At 52.5% G+C, this 15,702-nt stretch overlaps 3 protein-coding genes across 3 annotated transcripts; all 3 read right to left on the reverse strand.

The window, feature by feature from the left end:
• Window positions 1–4,019: 4,019 nt before the first annotated feature.
• Window positions 4,020–5,986, reverse strand: IUM83_06880 (WD40/YVTN repeat-like-containing domain; the record flags this gene model as incomplete). The annotated part of the gene is made up of 8 exons (XM_067931115.1): window positions 4,020–4,170; window positions 4,243–4,275; window positions 4,353–4,428; window positions 4,509–4,602; window positions 4,677–5,051; window positions 5,126–5,185; window positions 5,280–5,378; window positions 5,441–5,986. 8 exons carry the CDS (start codon window positions 5,984–5,986, stop codon window positions 4,020–4,022), a joined length of 1,434 nt encoding a protein of 477 aa, XP_067787231.1.
• Window positions 5,987–8,577: 2,591 nt separating this feature from the next.
• IUM83_06881 (uncharacterized protein) lies at window positions 8,578–10,261 on the reverse strand (the record flags this gene model as incomplete). Its single annotated transcript, XM_067931116.1, has 2 exons — window positions 8,578–10,089; window positions 10,184–10,261. The coding sequence occupies 2 exons, from the start codon at window positions 10,259–10,261 to the stop codon at window positions 8,578–8,580; spliced, it is 1,590 nt and encodes a 529-aa protein (XP_067787290.1).
• Window positions 10,262–10,287: 26 nt separating this feature from the next.
• Window positions 10,288–10,704, reverse strand: IUM83_06882 (uncharacterized protein; the record flags this gene model as incomplete). The annotated part of the gene is made up of 1 exon (XM_067931117.1): window positions 10,288–10,704. The coding sequence occupies one exon, from the start codon at window positions 10,702–10,704 to the stop codon at window positions 10,288–10,290; it is 417 nt and encodes a 138-aa protein (XP_067787232.1).
• Between the last annotated feature and the right edge of the window lie 4,998 nt (window positions 10,705–15,702).

Below are 15,702 nucleotides of genomic sequence, written 5' to 3' on the forward strand. Positions count from 1 at the left end.
TGCGGATAACATTCGCGTTGACGTGCTGCTGCTCGTGCTGTTCGAAAGTGTCTTTTGCCAAATCGGCAGCAAACTCGCTCGCTCCGCACGACAAGCGCACGTCCGGATCACACTCGCGCACAGCGGCAAAATGGTGAAATGTGGCAAAACATAGACCCTCGCTGGTCCGACACTCCCCTGACGAGAACCAAACAGTAGTGACAGCGATACATGCAGCAAAATACTTGTGGCCGAACCAGCAGCAAAATCAACAGTACCTTCTTTTAGAGGTCACCAGCAGGTCAGGTCACATGTAGGTCATGTACAAAGTCGTGAAACTTTCCATATGGAATTATTGTATGTATTACAGATGGCGTTAGCGAACCCGACGGCGAGGATCGCATCCCGAGACGCGCGACGCACGCCTGTTGTTGTCATTGCAGATGCACCCTTGCGGTCTTCCTGTTGCTGAGATTGCATTTGCCACCTCTGTTGAGTTGAGCGAAGCCGCCGCGGCATCTTGTGCGCAAGCGTGACTTTGCCCTGAAAAACAGGTTGGTTACAACTTCGACGCCAGCGCAAATGCGATACGGGACACCTCTCAAGTAATACTTGGGTGGTGTCCTGGATCGCATTGGCAAGGATGCAGTTGGTTTAAAACTCACGCGCAATCCAAGCAACCCAAGCAAATTGGGCTTCAAGCCCCAAGCATGAGTTCCAATCAAGGCTCAAGAAACATTTAACGTCAACGTTGCAATCGCGATTCTAGCCCATGATGGCTACCGGCAGCATCAAATAGGCGCCTGAGCCTACAAAAAAATCCAGGACTCTATAGTTAACGACTCACACAAATAGATCCCCCCCCAAAAAAAAAAAAAAAAATAAATAAAATAAATAAATAAAAACACGCGTAAAAGTGGGCTAGTCGTGCGCGCCAAAGTTGAGCTTGACCGTGGAGGTGAATCACGGATCACTATGTTATTGTGTTGATGTAATAGTATTTGTACAAAGCCGTGCTTCGCCGGAACAGCTCTGGATTGCTGTCACTTAAGCCGGGAGGGCTGCTTGATTGAGCTATGATCGAGATAATATTTCGATCGAGGAGAACAACACTTCTTGTCCTTGAGGCCAATTGGCTGCATTTCTCGTCCTCCACCTCGTGGATATCTTCATTCGCTTCAGCATGCGATTCATTATCTCGGTGCAGTGCCGCCATAACTCTTATTCCACGGAAAATGTTTCGACTATCAATTCGGCTGGAAGACACTGTAACACACAAACTTCAAAATAGGAATATTGCGAAGTTCTCGTCCACTTCTGCCGCAGCTCAGCATGGCGGTCACGCACAAGTTTCATCTTATCTTACCAAACTAGGCAATCCATGATGGCGGTCACGCACAGTTTCACCTCGCCAAACTGGGCAATCACCGGGAGTCACGCACCATAGCGCTCTTGCGTATTATGCATATCACCCAATTCTATTAGGAACCATCGGATTCTCGAGGTCGTCCATGTCACAGCAACCTGTATCAATGTTTGCATCTGCACTTCACAACACAAGTGTTCCCAGCCAAGTCGCAGATGACCTAGTTCAGGCGTGCCGCCATAAGTAAGTGTCATTCCCTCTCCATGGCATTGATCCACTATTCTTTCGTTTTTTAATATTTTATTTACTTAACATCACTAGTTTGCTAACAACAACAATAAGTTAGGAAAAATCACAGCATTTCGGGTTGAACAGGGTTCTTTTTCTGCTGCAGGAATCCTGCAGTATGATCCTGCTTGTTGATCTTCTTCTCGGCGTAATTGCCGTTCTGCAGCGGTGGTCGTTGTCGACCACAGCCAAGGGTGGGCACGAAGAGCTGGATGCTGGCCGCCTAGGTCGCGGGCATGATGCCTTCTTAGACGGCACTGCGCTCTTGAGGAGCTCATCCACTACTTGGTTCAGAACGCCATGACCGCCCACGAAAATCATGCGTGCCACAGCTCGCTGTCTGAAAACTATACTTTCTCCCCTTCCGAAGAGGGTCAACCTGGACCGGCTTGGCTCAACCTTCGTTCCACACCAGCCTGGAACGTTTGGCACGAAGTCCCTGAAATTTATTTCAGAGCGTCAGCGGGTGTGCGAGTTTGCCAAGTCAAATACCCTTCAAAATCAAATATTAGGTGCTATGAGAATACCGCTTGGTTTTTCATGCTGGATATAATAACTTGCATAAAACCATAAGTTAACTGAATGTTTCCTGTGTCGTCCACCTCACCTAAGTGCGAAATATATAAGCCAATAATCTCATATTGTTGAAATCTATTAGTCAATCGCATTAAAAAATCAGACGTGAAGGTATCGATTGGTTCGAGTGCTTCAAGCGCAATGCGGAGATGTTCTTCAAGCTGTGTTCTTCTCCTTCTTCCAATTTACGCCACAAATTTCAGAGCTTCTCTTCGTGCGGCGCACGACTTTGTCTTAATGAACGTAGGCGACCAACCCCTCACCACGAGGACTGCATGTTGCTGAACGCGGAAAAAATCCGCGGATGTCGCTCGAGCGATCAGATAAATTACCTGTCACAGGCATTATACTCGAGTTACTTGAAACAATCGGTTTTCAACTTAATAAAAACTGGATGGGTCAGCACACCAGCATAATTTGATTTGAGCACAGGCAATTCAACATCACAGTCCCCTCAAGCTCCTGTTGAACCGAATCGAACGAATCGTATTCGGCAGGTACTTCGATTGGAGAATAATGGGACCTGTGTGGCATCCGCCTAAGGACTCTGGATAAAATCCAGAGAACAGCTTCTCACGGCTACATTTGCCCCATACGAATGATTACTTTTGACGCGTGACCTCCTGGAGGTGGCGGCTTCCAAAGCAACCACTCGAAACATCTGCAGCCCTAGCAAACTCACGAAAAAACCGAGGTAAAAAACTCTACTTTGATATGCTTTGATGATGCACATACCTAGGGAATATACACACGAGGCCAATGGTAGTCATGCCTATCGAGTACACGTCGGGTCAAACATGTTGTAGTTAAGTGTACTGTGCGTTATCGTCAGAATACGGTAACCATCACGTTAACCGCACTAGCATCGCCATCCCTGGGTTTTGGTCGCTGTGTTAGTGCACCATGCAATGGGTCACTGACCATGTAAAAATACCAGCTTGTCATTGTTTCTGAAGAGTCTGGTAACAAGTTTCCGTTGCGAGTTCATATCCTCCGCTTGGTTTCATTACAATTTTGTCGGCTCCGCAGAACCACGAGACTGATCCGCACAGCCACAGGATACCATGCCGGTAGCCATCAGACTTGGAATGGCGTTGCGTAACGAGATGGATCCCCTTCGCTGCTCTCCTGATTGCTCGCTAGCAACCTGACTCCCACACCAGCGATCATCGGCTTCGTTATTTGCAACACCCTCAAGCGTCAGCCACAACGGCCGGGACTTAGTTATGGAACATGTTTCTTCGCATAGAAAGGTTGTGAGCACAAGAAAAATCTGTAACAAGCCCTTGAGCACTTTCAAACGCAAACCATTAGTACTTATCGACACCCCTTTGCACCCCTTTGCAGAAATGCAAACACGTTAGCAATGAAGCACAACAAGATCACGAGGTTGGCGCAGCAAAAAAATGCAAAAAAAACTTTTGTGGCCTTCAGTAGCATGTTACCGGTTAGCTTTCAGCTCCTTGGTCGTTTGTTGTAGTTTCTCCGACCGTCTTCTTGTATTCTTCTACATGCAGCCTTGTCATAACATCCATCACCTGCAGCCTCATATTTTCACCGCCGCAGATAACCGAATGATGGTTAGGGTGGGCCGTCACAGCAGTGATGATGCTGCTCATGCGGATGCGGAAACGATCAAGTCGTTCCACCGGGGCAATTCAGGACATGAAGTGTTGCTTCTTGCCTCGTTTACCTCGTCTTTGCAACATTATCCTTTGCGGTTGTTGGCGTCTCAACACGCCGTAGTTGATGTAAATCAATTACGTTCAAGCTTGTCGTGTCGTGGATCCCCGTGCACATGATCGATTCGTCAAACAAGATCGTGCCTCTGCAACGATGGCAGGAGAGCCATGAATTCCGTAATGACTGCGGCAAGAAGTCCCGCTGATACTGACTCTCCGAAGCCATAGAGAGCACCGAAGGCGAGGCTTCTGCCTTTGATTTCTCTCGCAGCTTTAGACCTGCTCAAACAGAACCAATACACTGTGAGCTCGAGGTAATAGCGCCTTGTCTGCAGGCTGTTTGCGCTTTACCTCGAATAAACGTGTGCAGCTTCACGACGGACCCTGTATGATAATCGATGACCACGACCCAATCGTTTCGCAACTGGCACAACACTTGCGTTTCAGCGTGCGGTACTAACCGCATTGATGTTATAGCCGGTGATCCCGATCGGTTCGAGAGGATCACGGCATTGATAGACGCAGATGATAAAAAAGCTGGTCAAGAGCAAGAGCATAAGTGGCAATTGTTAGTGAACCGCTAAATAGTATAACAGCTCGGGTGATAGGTTACTTACGTTTGATCGCCTCCATGATGTTGAACGTTGCCTTTCGCTGTGGCACGGGTTTTGAACCAAATGCTGGAACAACCTTGTGCTGAATGTCGTATGTCTGCACGCCAATAAATATTAGAGGTTAACAGGTGTGTACGAATGGGAACGCATCGCGTAATAAATATACTGTACCATCAGAACTCCAGCCTCGTTCCCGCAGATGAGAAACTGTTTGTTCGGGGACAGAACCAACGCATTAATCGGCTGCGACCCTGTGGGAAAGCTCCATACTGGTCTCAATGGGAACCGAACATCCCACATGCGGATAGCCCCATCGACGTCGCCAGCAATAATGTTGCAGCCTCCGGCACGCCGATTCTTCTTCGTCATCCCTAGTTGACGCGAGTTTGGCAGGTTGGGCTCGGTCGCACGAAGATACAGCATATCGTTGTACCCGCTGGACGGGTGGGTCGAACTCTTCAACACCTTGTGCGGCTTGTTCGGAAACTTGCGCAAATTGAAGATCTGGATCTCGTTGCGGTTCGAGAAAGACACTGCGATCTCGTCCTTTCCATTCACGCCAAAAGTTCACATCAGCACCCAGTAAAACACGAAAACAACACACGTATAAGAACTATTACCTCATTGACAGGGTTCCAACGAATGCACTTGACCTCAAACGGAATGAAAATCGTATGGATCTGCGTCGCGCAACCCAGCAAAAAAGTAAGTTTACACACAGAGAACCACTTTGATAACAACAACATCAGCAACGTATGTGTATGGAAAACTCACCGGGTGCAAGATCTCATCAGCCATCGTCTCCTGCTCTTGCACCTCCACGTCTCCATCAGCAGCGCCTTGGTCGTCCTGACTCTTCTCTTTATGCAGCCTCTGCTCATAACAGCAGTGAGTCCTCCAGCTCCTGCATGGCTCCTCCCTCATCTCCCACCCACCTGCCCGAGGTTTAAGCTGCGGTGGAACACGTCGTCGAAGTCGTAGAGCGCGACGATGCCGTTGGACGCCCCCGCGGCCAGGAGGACGCCCTGCGCGTCGAACTCGAGGCAGCTGGCGTAGAACGCCTCGGAGCTCATGGCGCCGGCCTGGCGCTCCCAGTGCGGCGGCAGCTGCAGCTCCAGCGGCAGCCGCTGCAAGTGCGTGAGCGCCCAGCGCACCAGCTGCTGCTTGCGGCGGCGCCTCGGCCCGCGCAGGCCGCCTACGAGCTGCCGCGTGGACGCGCAGCCCACGAGCTCGCGGCGCTGCAGGATGCCCGTCAGGTCTCCGCGCGCGTCTCGGCGGGCGGCAGCGCAGCGTCTTGTGGCTGCCAGGTCTTGCTCTGTCTGCTCCTCTTGGTCCTGCTCCACAGGCGGCGCTGAGGGGTTGGCACCGTCATGGTGGCTGCTGTTGCTGTCGCTGTCGCTGTCCACGGACTCGATGCTGATGCGCCGCGCCTGCTTGCGCGGGAAGAAGGCCGTGATCGGCTGCGACGCCAAGCGCTTCATCGCTTCGGCTGCGGTTGTGCGGACTTTGAACGCGATAACAGCTTTGCCGCCAAAACGTATCGGATTCAAGAGGGAGTTGAAGTGGAAGTGTACATGTACAAGTACAACATGTACGTGGCAAATGATGGACCTACAGACTACTGAGTGACATGGTTGTAAACCATCGAGGAACCCAAGTCTGCTCCACTCGATGCCACGGCACTTCGCGACAGCGGAGCATTTTTGAATTATCCTCGTGCTAGCTGGACGGGTACGTTGCTGCTCGAAGATGACGCTGGAACGACTACGACATGCGTTATTCTCCCGGCGCCAAGACGCCGACTCGAAGCAGCAACCGCGTGTTGGGGGGACCTTGTCGGCGCATCGGCTATCGGCACGTGATCCAGGTTCCTGGAGTTCTACCCACAAGGAGTTCACTTGTCTCCGTTTCTTCGTTTGGACTGGTGGAGACCCAGGGTTCACCTTGACAACGAAAACCGACGACAAGGAGCACCCGCTGGCATGTGACGAAGACGCCGAGTTGAGGGTTGACCGCATCACGGAGAAGAGAGTGTGGGAAGCGGGGATTCGACCGGGAGACGTTTTGGAGACCGTCGCGAGCAAGCGCGTTCATACGATGGACACGGAGGCGGCGATCGTGCTGGTGCAAATGTCCAGGAGTCCGTCAATCATTCGCTTTCGTTCACAATCAAGCGGTAAGCGCGTGCGCTTTGATGTTTTGCTGGGTCACCAGAAGCTGGGGCTGTTCTTCACACCCGATGGTAGTAATGCTGTCCCCGTCGTAACTCGGCTCCCTTGTCGCCGCGGCTCGGAGGACCCTTCCTCTCGGCGTGAGACTCGGAGACATCCTGGTGGCAGTGAACGGGATGGATGCGATCGCTGCCGGATTCGGGCCTACCATGGATTTTGTCGAAACGTGCCCCGGCCATTGCGGTTAACGTTTGAGCGTGCTGCAAATGGCGAAGCCGATGATCGCTGGTGTGGAAGTCAGGTTGCTAGCGAGCAATCCGGAGAGGAGCGGTCCATCTCTACGCAGCGCCATTCCGAATCTGACGACCACTGGCATGACAACTCGTGCGATTGCCAAACTTCGCTGCAAAGAATTCGTGCGCTCACTCATGCCATTGGGTGGTCATGCGGCTCAGACTCGGCTTCAACTGGAGGCTGGAGGTCGTCCTGGTGGTTCTGCAGAGCTGACAGTCGAAGACGCACAACGTGGAGTTCTGATAGAGTGGAAAAGTGGTCCGCTGGGGTTGACTCTGCTGGAAGACCCCATTTCAGGCGCATCTCTTGTGAATCGTTTGACAGGCAAAGGCTCTTCCGCCAACATGGAGCGCCTCCAGCATGGGTTTCAGCTCTACTCCATTAACGGTATACGAACTGAGGGCCGCCTCCTAGATGATTTGTGCCGTGATCTCCAGAAGCTACCAAAGCCCATAAAGCTTGTATTCCGCCCACCCTACTCGGACGACACAAGCGAGGACGGCAGTCACTATGAGCACAGTTCGAGGTCATCATCGCCAGCAACAACCCCAAACAATCATGCCCCGAGTGAAACCGAACTAGATGCAGACAACCACCGGGCTTTGTTTGTGCGAGCATCGATGGTGGAGCATTGTTGCCTCCACCAATCGTCCTTGGTTCGAGAGCGACAAGAGTATGAAGTGATTTGGACTACGAACCAACTCGGACTGCAACTGGAGATACCACACAGCAACAACACCGGCCTAACACCCAGATGGAGGCAATACCCGATCGTCCACAAAATCCTGAAGGAATCCACTCTGGACCTGCCGAATGATGCTGTCGGGCATTTGTTCGTTGCCATCAATAACTGGAGCATTTCAGGCTTGACCACGACGGAGCTTCGTACTCTTCTCCGCGTGGCACAAAGCCTGCAGTGCTTCGCTTCCGCCGGCGTGAGGGCCCGCCGGGTTTCCAGCGGACAGTCTTGTCGGATTCGTCATTCGACGCAGACGAAGGAACGATGGATGGTAGACACTCCACATTCGGCTCGGCATACAGTATTCTCTGGAGCGAAGGTGAGCTTGGAATCACCTTCGGCTGCTACGAAGACGCCGACCGTCAAAACGCCTTGATCGTCTACGTGAAGCGAATTGGCCCTGGTCAGGCGCAGCAATCCAGACTTGTATCTGTTGGTGATCTTCTTCGCAGCATCAATGGCCAAGACCTACCGCCAAAGCAGAAGTTCAAGAAGACTATGCACAATTTGGTCAATACTCGGCAGCCCGTCACGCTAGGATTCCGCAGGCTGTTGGTCGAGCGCTGTTCAGACTGGAGTCGACAGGAACGATCTTGACAAGACAGGGACGGCCCCTCGTAGCATTAAATCGCGTTTATATTGCTCGTCTTTATAGTATTCATTGGACGCCTTCTCCTCTTTGGCTACTCGCGTTACATCTCGACGATTGCCTTCCTCCTGTCGCGAGATTGCTTCTGTACAACATTACGTTTATGTAACATGCATGGGTGGTGGTGTGACGCAAGCCTTCCACTCCCAACGTGTTGAATTGCATCCATCGCGAGATCACTTGGTGCTTCATAAAACCAATAAGCAGCACACCGAGTGTCTACCACTTCGGAGTGATCCGATCTTTTGCGTTCCAGTGGAAGAGAATCACGTCTTCCTTGAGCTTCACCAAATCGTTGTTGCAACGGGCCAACGTATGCACTGCCGGGCTATTACCTTTCATTTCCCCTTGCAGCAACCGCTGGGTCTCCATAATCTCTCCTTGCGAAATGGCTGGAATCTCACTCACGGGCACGAATACAACCTCGGTGGTTGCGTTTTCACGGCCCTCTTGGTAGAATCCCAACAGGTTCATATTCATATCAAACGCCGGGAAGCCGATGGCATTGCTCGAGTTCAGCGTCACCATGCGCGCTACCACGTAGAACACTTGCATCTCAATCGCATCAGCAATTTGGTTGCCACCGCTGCTGCTATTTCCACTGGCAGCGAGATTCTGGTAAAACATCGGGTCGTTTGAATCTTGGTCATCCAACGAGCGCATGAACTCCGTAAGACCACCCGAATTATTCCGGAAAAGACCAGGAGGCCCCTCCATACCCGTGAGTCCAGACGCCGCGGTCGTCATTGCTGACGAGCTGTTGCTCATCGAGAACTGGTTTGACGTTGCCGTAGTCCCCATACTCGAGTTCATCATCATGGCCGAGCTAATCGCATCGTCCGTCAAAGGGTTTACACCCATCATGCCGGCATTCTGTGGGCTCACAAGCGAAGGCGTTCCAGCGTTCTGCACCTGACCCATCGGCTTCGCTGCTGCCTTCTGCGCAGCAGCCTGCGCACTAGCGATCATCGCAGGGAACCGTTCAATACCTTTGAGCACGAAGTCCAGGTGCCCCATGGTGTCGGTCGCATATGTGAGCAGAAGGTTGGCGATAAGGCATTTCGTGTCGTGCTGAGCCGTCTCGTACGTCATGACATCTTTGTAGCGCCAGCATGCCGGACAGCGATAGATCGGTCGCTCCGGGTCAGCCGTGCCGTCGCTCTTGCTTTCGTAGCCGACCGTTTGCCACTCCAGTTGGTGTAGCCCGTTTACAACGCCGCCGGTCCAGGTAAGGATGCTCTCCATGGCACCCGTGAGAGAGTTACCCGACTGCGGGCTACCTCCCACGCGCGGAGTTCCTGGCGAGGCGCTGCCTCCTCCGGTGCGCATCCGCTTGCGTCGGTCATCAGCTGTGAAGGCGGCAGTACCGAAAGCACCAGCCAGCATCATTTCATGGTCCGCGTTCGAGGCTGGGGACGACGTGGTTGACATGGGCGTGGACGCGCCAGCGATGATGTGGTGTGTAATCTGCGCGGGGGCGTTCTTGCCTGGCCGGCGCTTGTTGCGCTTGGAGCGCACCGAGATGGAGGAGCTCAGGTCGTAGGCCACGTCGAAGTTGAGCGGCGACTGCGCAGTGTCGGCCTCCACCTTGAGGCGGAAGGCCTGGCCCTGGTGGTTCTTGGACACGTCCTCGATGCGCAGCTTGAGCACAGCCTTGCCCGTGGAGTCGATGGTGCGCTGGCAGTCGGGCGACATCTTGAGGATGTCCTGCTTGAGCACCGGGTGCTCGTTCTCATAGAGCAGCGTGACGCGGAGCGGCACGGGCGGTTGCCCACGCGCTCGTTCTTGGCGTTGACGAGGAAGATCGGCAGCGTCATGCACTTACGTCGCGGCCGCCCTCGTCCTTGTACCAGAGCTCGGGCAGCTTCTCCTGGATGAGCAGGCGGTGCTGGATCACCGTCATCTCGGAGGTGACGGCGGGCGTGACGGTCAGGTTGAGCGTGTCCTGGTGGCGGCGGCCGAGATGTGGATCACGAATTTGCGGTTGCCCAGCGCCATGGAGCACTCGCTGATGCTCACGCGCAGCTTGCAGATGCCGTCGCCGTTCATGACGGGCTTGGTGCTGGGGTCGATGTGCAGGATGTCCTTCTCCACGGGCATCATCTTCTCGGCCGCGTAGAGCTCCACGTTGAGCGGCACCGTCACGCCCGACTTGAGGTGGTCAGCCGGGTCCACTAGGTACACGGTGAGCTCGAACGGGTCGTCCCGGTACGGGAACTTGGGCGGACTGGGCTGGATCTTGAGCCGCAGCCGCTCGTTGAAGGCGTCGGCGTCGGCGTCCGCGGCGCTGTTGGCCGCGGCCGTGCCCATTGCGGCGGGCGGCGTGTACGTCTCGGTCATCAGCATGGAGGAGGAGGCGTCAATGCAGGCAGGCACGAGGCGCGGACACCAGCGGGGAGATTGCGGTGTCAGCGGGCGTACGAACGAGGCCAAGGGCGGATCTTATTCACGCGCGCGGCCCGGTTTCCGCGCAGCGTCGGCTTGCTTCGTCGCGGCTTCTGCGCAGCGTTTTCGCTTGTGCGCGGCAGGCCAGGAAGGGTGCTGGCGGGTGGATGCCGCAGCGGGGGCTATGCCGGATGGCAGGATGCGGATTGGCGGCGGGGTCGGCGCGGATTAAAGTGCCGGAATTATGGGATGTGGCATACGGGGGCCGAGTGCGGATTGGGCGGGGAGGATTTACGCGCCGGATTAGAAATGAGACCGGTGCGATTTATGCGTGTGCTGACGATAAAGGCCTACTGTGACTGTTCGATGCGGCTGCCGGCAAAAAGGACGGACAAATGACTTGGATTCACTATACTCTTGAAGGTGGGACGCGCGGCAGCCGCGTCAAAATTTCCCAACTCAGCTTTATGCCCGATGCTGGTCGCCCGGAAAATGCGAGGCACTTCGGGCCCTGACACCGCAGAACGTTCCCCTGTCCGAATTGCTGACGGAAATGCTATGCTGCCGGCAAGCGGTCAAGCTGCTGCCCCGCTGCACACCAACTCGGGGCAACTCGGCTCGGGCGCGCCAAGTTAGCACCATCGCGCAGGCAAAAAACGCTCGACACTTGCTACCGACACTGCTGACACCGGGCGGTTGCAGGCTCCGAATGGGTGGCTGCAGCGACGGCGTCTGCGGTGGATTCAACGCTCATCTTTTCCGCCTCTTGCGCAGCTGACTGCCGAGGCGTGCTTCCCTCGCTTCCCCATCTTGGCCGAGGCGGAGGCGGCCACTCCGGCGATAGCCTAAATCAGGCCCCGGCGGCGGCGGGGGCGAGCGCAATGACCACTCGAGGCTATCGACGCACCGTCAGCAGCGACAACACTGGCCGAGCTAGTCAGCGCAGCCGTTTTCTCGGTAGCCGGTCGCTGCTGCCAATATCGAAAGCCGAAAGGTCACACGGTCCGCACCCCAGCATGCGATGGCGCGCATAGGGAGCGCGAGAAAGCTGTCCCAGCCTTGGTCTCCGCTGCAGCATTCGCTAGAGCGGTCGCCTTGCTTACGAATTGGCCCCCAGTGCTGGTCTCCGCCAAGTGCCGACAGCCACCGAGCTTGGGGAGGCCGCTTCAACGTGCGTGTGACTCACGTGCGTTAGTAACAGCTGGAACCACCACAACGCATGCGATGCCAGATACAAGGTCATGTTGAAGTGCATGTTCCTGTGGCGAACAACGTGCACCACCCAAGTCTTTTAGACGCCGTGCTGACTCGGTCGTATGCTTTCTTGTAGGGTGGTGATTCCAGGCAGTGGGCAAGCTAGCACATATTCCCTCTCGTGCGTTCACAATGAAGGCGCGAGCATCACTGGGAACGCCATGAATCACGACATGTGATGTCCTAGCATCTCGCGCTCGCGCGTGACCAGGGATGGGAAACCTATTGGCCGCCATTTTCAGGGCAAATAAGCATTGCTGTATGGATTACAATCCACTACTCACTAGCAATGTAGCATTGATATTGCATGCCTCCCCCGTGAAAAACGACCAACTTTTTATGTGTGGTATATAATTAAAAACATAAAACTATTAATTTTGCATAAATCTAAACAAGCAAGAGCAACGCTGCTTTTCGTGAAGTGTCTGTCGAGGTCGCGATTGGTTCTCACCAATTTATCGCCCTCTTATCTCGGAGTCCGAATTATATTAAATGACAAGTCCGATTTAGCTACACCCTTTACTTTAATTAGTCGTGGTTCGGTGCTTCCGTACTTTTTCGTGAAACGATGCACAACGTTTTTTGTTGTTGCAAAATACCTGAAAATCACTCAAAAACAGCGGATTTGGTAGATTTTTAAGCTCATATTGTACCTTTCTGTCGTTTTGTCATCCTTCTGAGATATTAATAGCGACTTAGAGGTTCCTAACATAGAGTGGTCTTCCTAATCTGTGTAATATGGACCAGTAAAAATTGGCTTAATTAAAGGCTAGCTTGATTGGATAAAACATCTGACTGGACACACGTAGCCCAAGTAATACCGACTTCCCTGGCTTGTAGTGGACAAATGCATATAAGATCGGCCAATAAAATTGCAGTATTTAGAGTTATTGTACCGGCCATCATTCATGGTCCCAATTTTCAGGTGCCCGTCCCGTATGGAAGCGTTCGACTTTTTACGATACAGACAGAACTCCCAGAAATGATTATCACCGTGGACTGAAAATCGTGTATCATTTATTAACAGTAGCAGATTATCATTTGATAGAATGTAGTGTGGACCACACATACAACGGAGCCAGTGGGTTTCGCAACCGACAGACGCGAACAGGAAAGAGAAGTGCAAGCCGTCGTAGCGAAGATGCCCACCAAGCCAAGAACTCTGCGCGAGGGCAACTTGACTGAGAGCGAGAAGTACCAGATAGCGGAGAAACGTAAGCGAGAGCCTAAACTGACGCAGGTTGAGCTCGCAAAGTGGGCGAAAACAAGTTTAACCTAGCCAAGGCGCCAGTACAGGCAACCATCTCCAATATTTTACGCGCTTACAAGGACAAACCAGCTCCAACTACATCTGCGACCCGCAAAACGAACCGTGCTGTCACTTACCCTGAGCTTGATGACGCTCTAGCTCTGTGGGTGCACTCCAAACAGGCAAACAACATCCCCATAACGGACGAGCTCATACAAGCCAAAGGCCGGCAGCTTTTGACGCTCTGAAGGAACGTGGGCTAGCTACAAAGGACTTGTCCTTCTCTGCTGGGTGGCTAGGAGCCTTCAAGAAACGACACGACTTCAAGCATATCCGACTACATGGCGAGGCAGCTAGTGCCGCCAGTGAGGTAGCAGGAGCATTCTTGGCTCGAGTTCAGCCGAAGCTGGACCAGTACTCACCGGATGATGTGTTTAACTTTGATGAATCTGGCCTTTTTTACAGAAGTGCACCTCGCTATACAGTTGGAGTGCCAGATCGAGCTGCACGTGGCGTCAAGCAAGACAAAGCACGGATTACGGTGGGTTTGGCGACGAACATGACGGGTTCGAGCATGCTCGAACCGTTATTCATTGGCCATGCAAAGAAGCCTCGTGCGTTCAAGAAAAAATCGGCTCAAGAGCTGGGCTTCTTACACTATTATGCCAACAAAAATGCGTGGATGACTACTATTATATTTCGCCACTGGATTCAGAAACTTAATGTGGTAATGGCTCGCCAAGACCGTAAGATTTTGCTACTAATCGACAACGCTCCGTCGCACATTGATGTCCAGCTTACCCATGTCGAGGTGGTTTTTCTGCCTCCTAACGCGACGGCTGTGTTGCAGCCATTAGATGGGGGAATCATTGCCTGTTTTAAAGCTCACTATCGGCGCTTTCATCTCATGCACGCACTGGAAGTAGCTGACCAGCAACAGAAGAACTGGTTTAAGGTGGACATTCTGACAGCAATGAAGTGGGTTGCGACGGCGTGGAGCGAGGTTTCTACCGATACTGTGGCAAACTGTTGGCGAAAATGTGGGTTCTCCTGCAACTTTTCTACTAGCTCGAGCGTGTATCCGTTAAGTGTAAAGCGCTCCATGGCTGATTCCGTTGTTGACATCCAGGCTGCTGTCAACGCTCTCAACCTGACCAATGCTGTCTCAATTGATGATATTCTCAACCCAACGGGAGAAAACGAAGTGCATTTTGCCTACTCTGATGATGCAGTGTTAGATTTAGTGACGCCAAGCCCAGAGAATGCTGATGAGGAAGCAGAAGAAGTGACCAACGCACCTGATTCTCTACTGGAAGGCGCTCCAAGCGATGCAGAGTTTGCTGCAGCTGCCAGTGTCGTCATGCGTAGGCTGTCGTGTGAAAACGAGACGACGTGTGCTGTAAGTATGACGAAAAGCTTCTTAAGCAAATGGATCTTCGAGCATAACCTGAAGAAGCTCGCAAACAAGAAGCAAGAGCTGATCCTTCGCACTTCAAACCGGTCTAAGCTCTTAATAATCGTCTGCAGGGATGATCAATTATTCGCTTAAAGAGAGAATATCAACTAGTATACAAATGCACTGTTTGTGAAAACGGTGGATCCCAGATTTGAAGATTATTATCACTTATTGCGCCATATCAAGTGATAGAGAATCATTTCTGGGAGTTCTGTCTGTAGTTAGATATTGGGTAAAAATTCGCGTTAGATTCCAAAAATGAGGTCAGATTTGCTCATTTCGCAGCCGTTTCGTAATTATTCAAGCTTACCGGTCAACACAGAATTTCGATCACTTCGGGAGGCCCAGGAAAATCAAATTCTAGTGTTCTTGCGATTCTTGCTTTCTAATAGGCTAATCCGAGTTTTTCATCTTCTTTTTGCATATAGTCGCAGTGGTTAAGGCCCTGGTCTAAGTAAAACCGTACTGAGATTCCAGGTACGGGTAGGGTTAGAAGGCAGTGGTGTTTTGGACGATGTAGACACGTTCCAAAGTTCGCTCTGAGATTAGGAGCTTGTCAGAACGAGTTCTGACGGTGTATAAGTCGTCGAAGAATTCATCGAGGATAGTGAAGTGCTAGCAGCCAGCATCGCATTATTGATTCTGCACCGTTCCCAAACCACACAAGCATCTCCAGCTATGCATCTACATAACACAACTTTGGGTCCGCAACCGCCCGCTTTTGAAGACGTCGTACAGCTACCTGTACTGCCGTCGCTGCTAGCACCAAACCCGTTCGTGCAGCAAGAAGAGACGCCTCATGCTCAACTCAATTTCGTGCAACAGGATGAAACCCCACGTGCTCAACTCCCTGCTCCCGCTACTCCTGTGCTGGGAAAATGTGTTACTAGTACGAAGCGGGCATCGAACAGAAAGGGGAAACAGAAGGCAATGTCGGACGGAGACTCCCCCTGCGAAACGTTCCGTTTGGACGAATGCCATGATCTCATCGCTTTTGGAC

The sequence above is a fragment of the Phytophthora cinnamomi genome, assembly GCF_018691715.1.
Source record: "Phytophthora cinnamomi strain GKB4 chromosome Unknown Contig62, whole genome shotgun sequence".
Lineage (NCBI taxonomy): Eukaryota > Oomycota > Peronosporomycetes > Peronosporales > Peronosporaceae > Phytophthora > Phytophthora cinnamomi.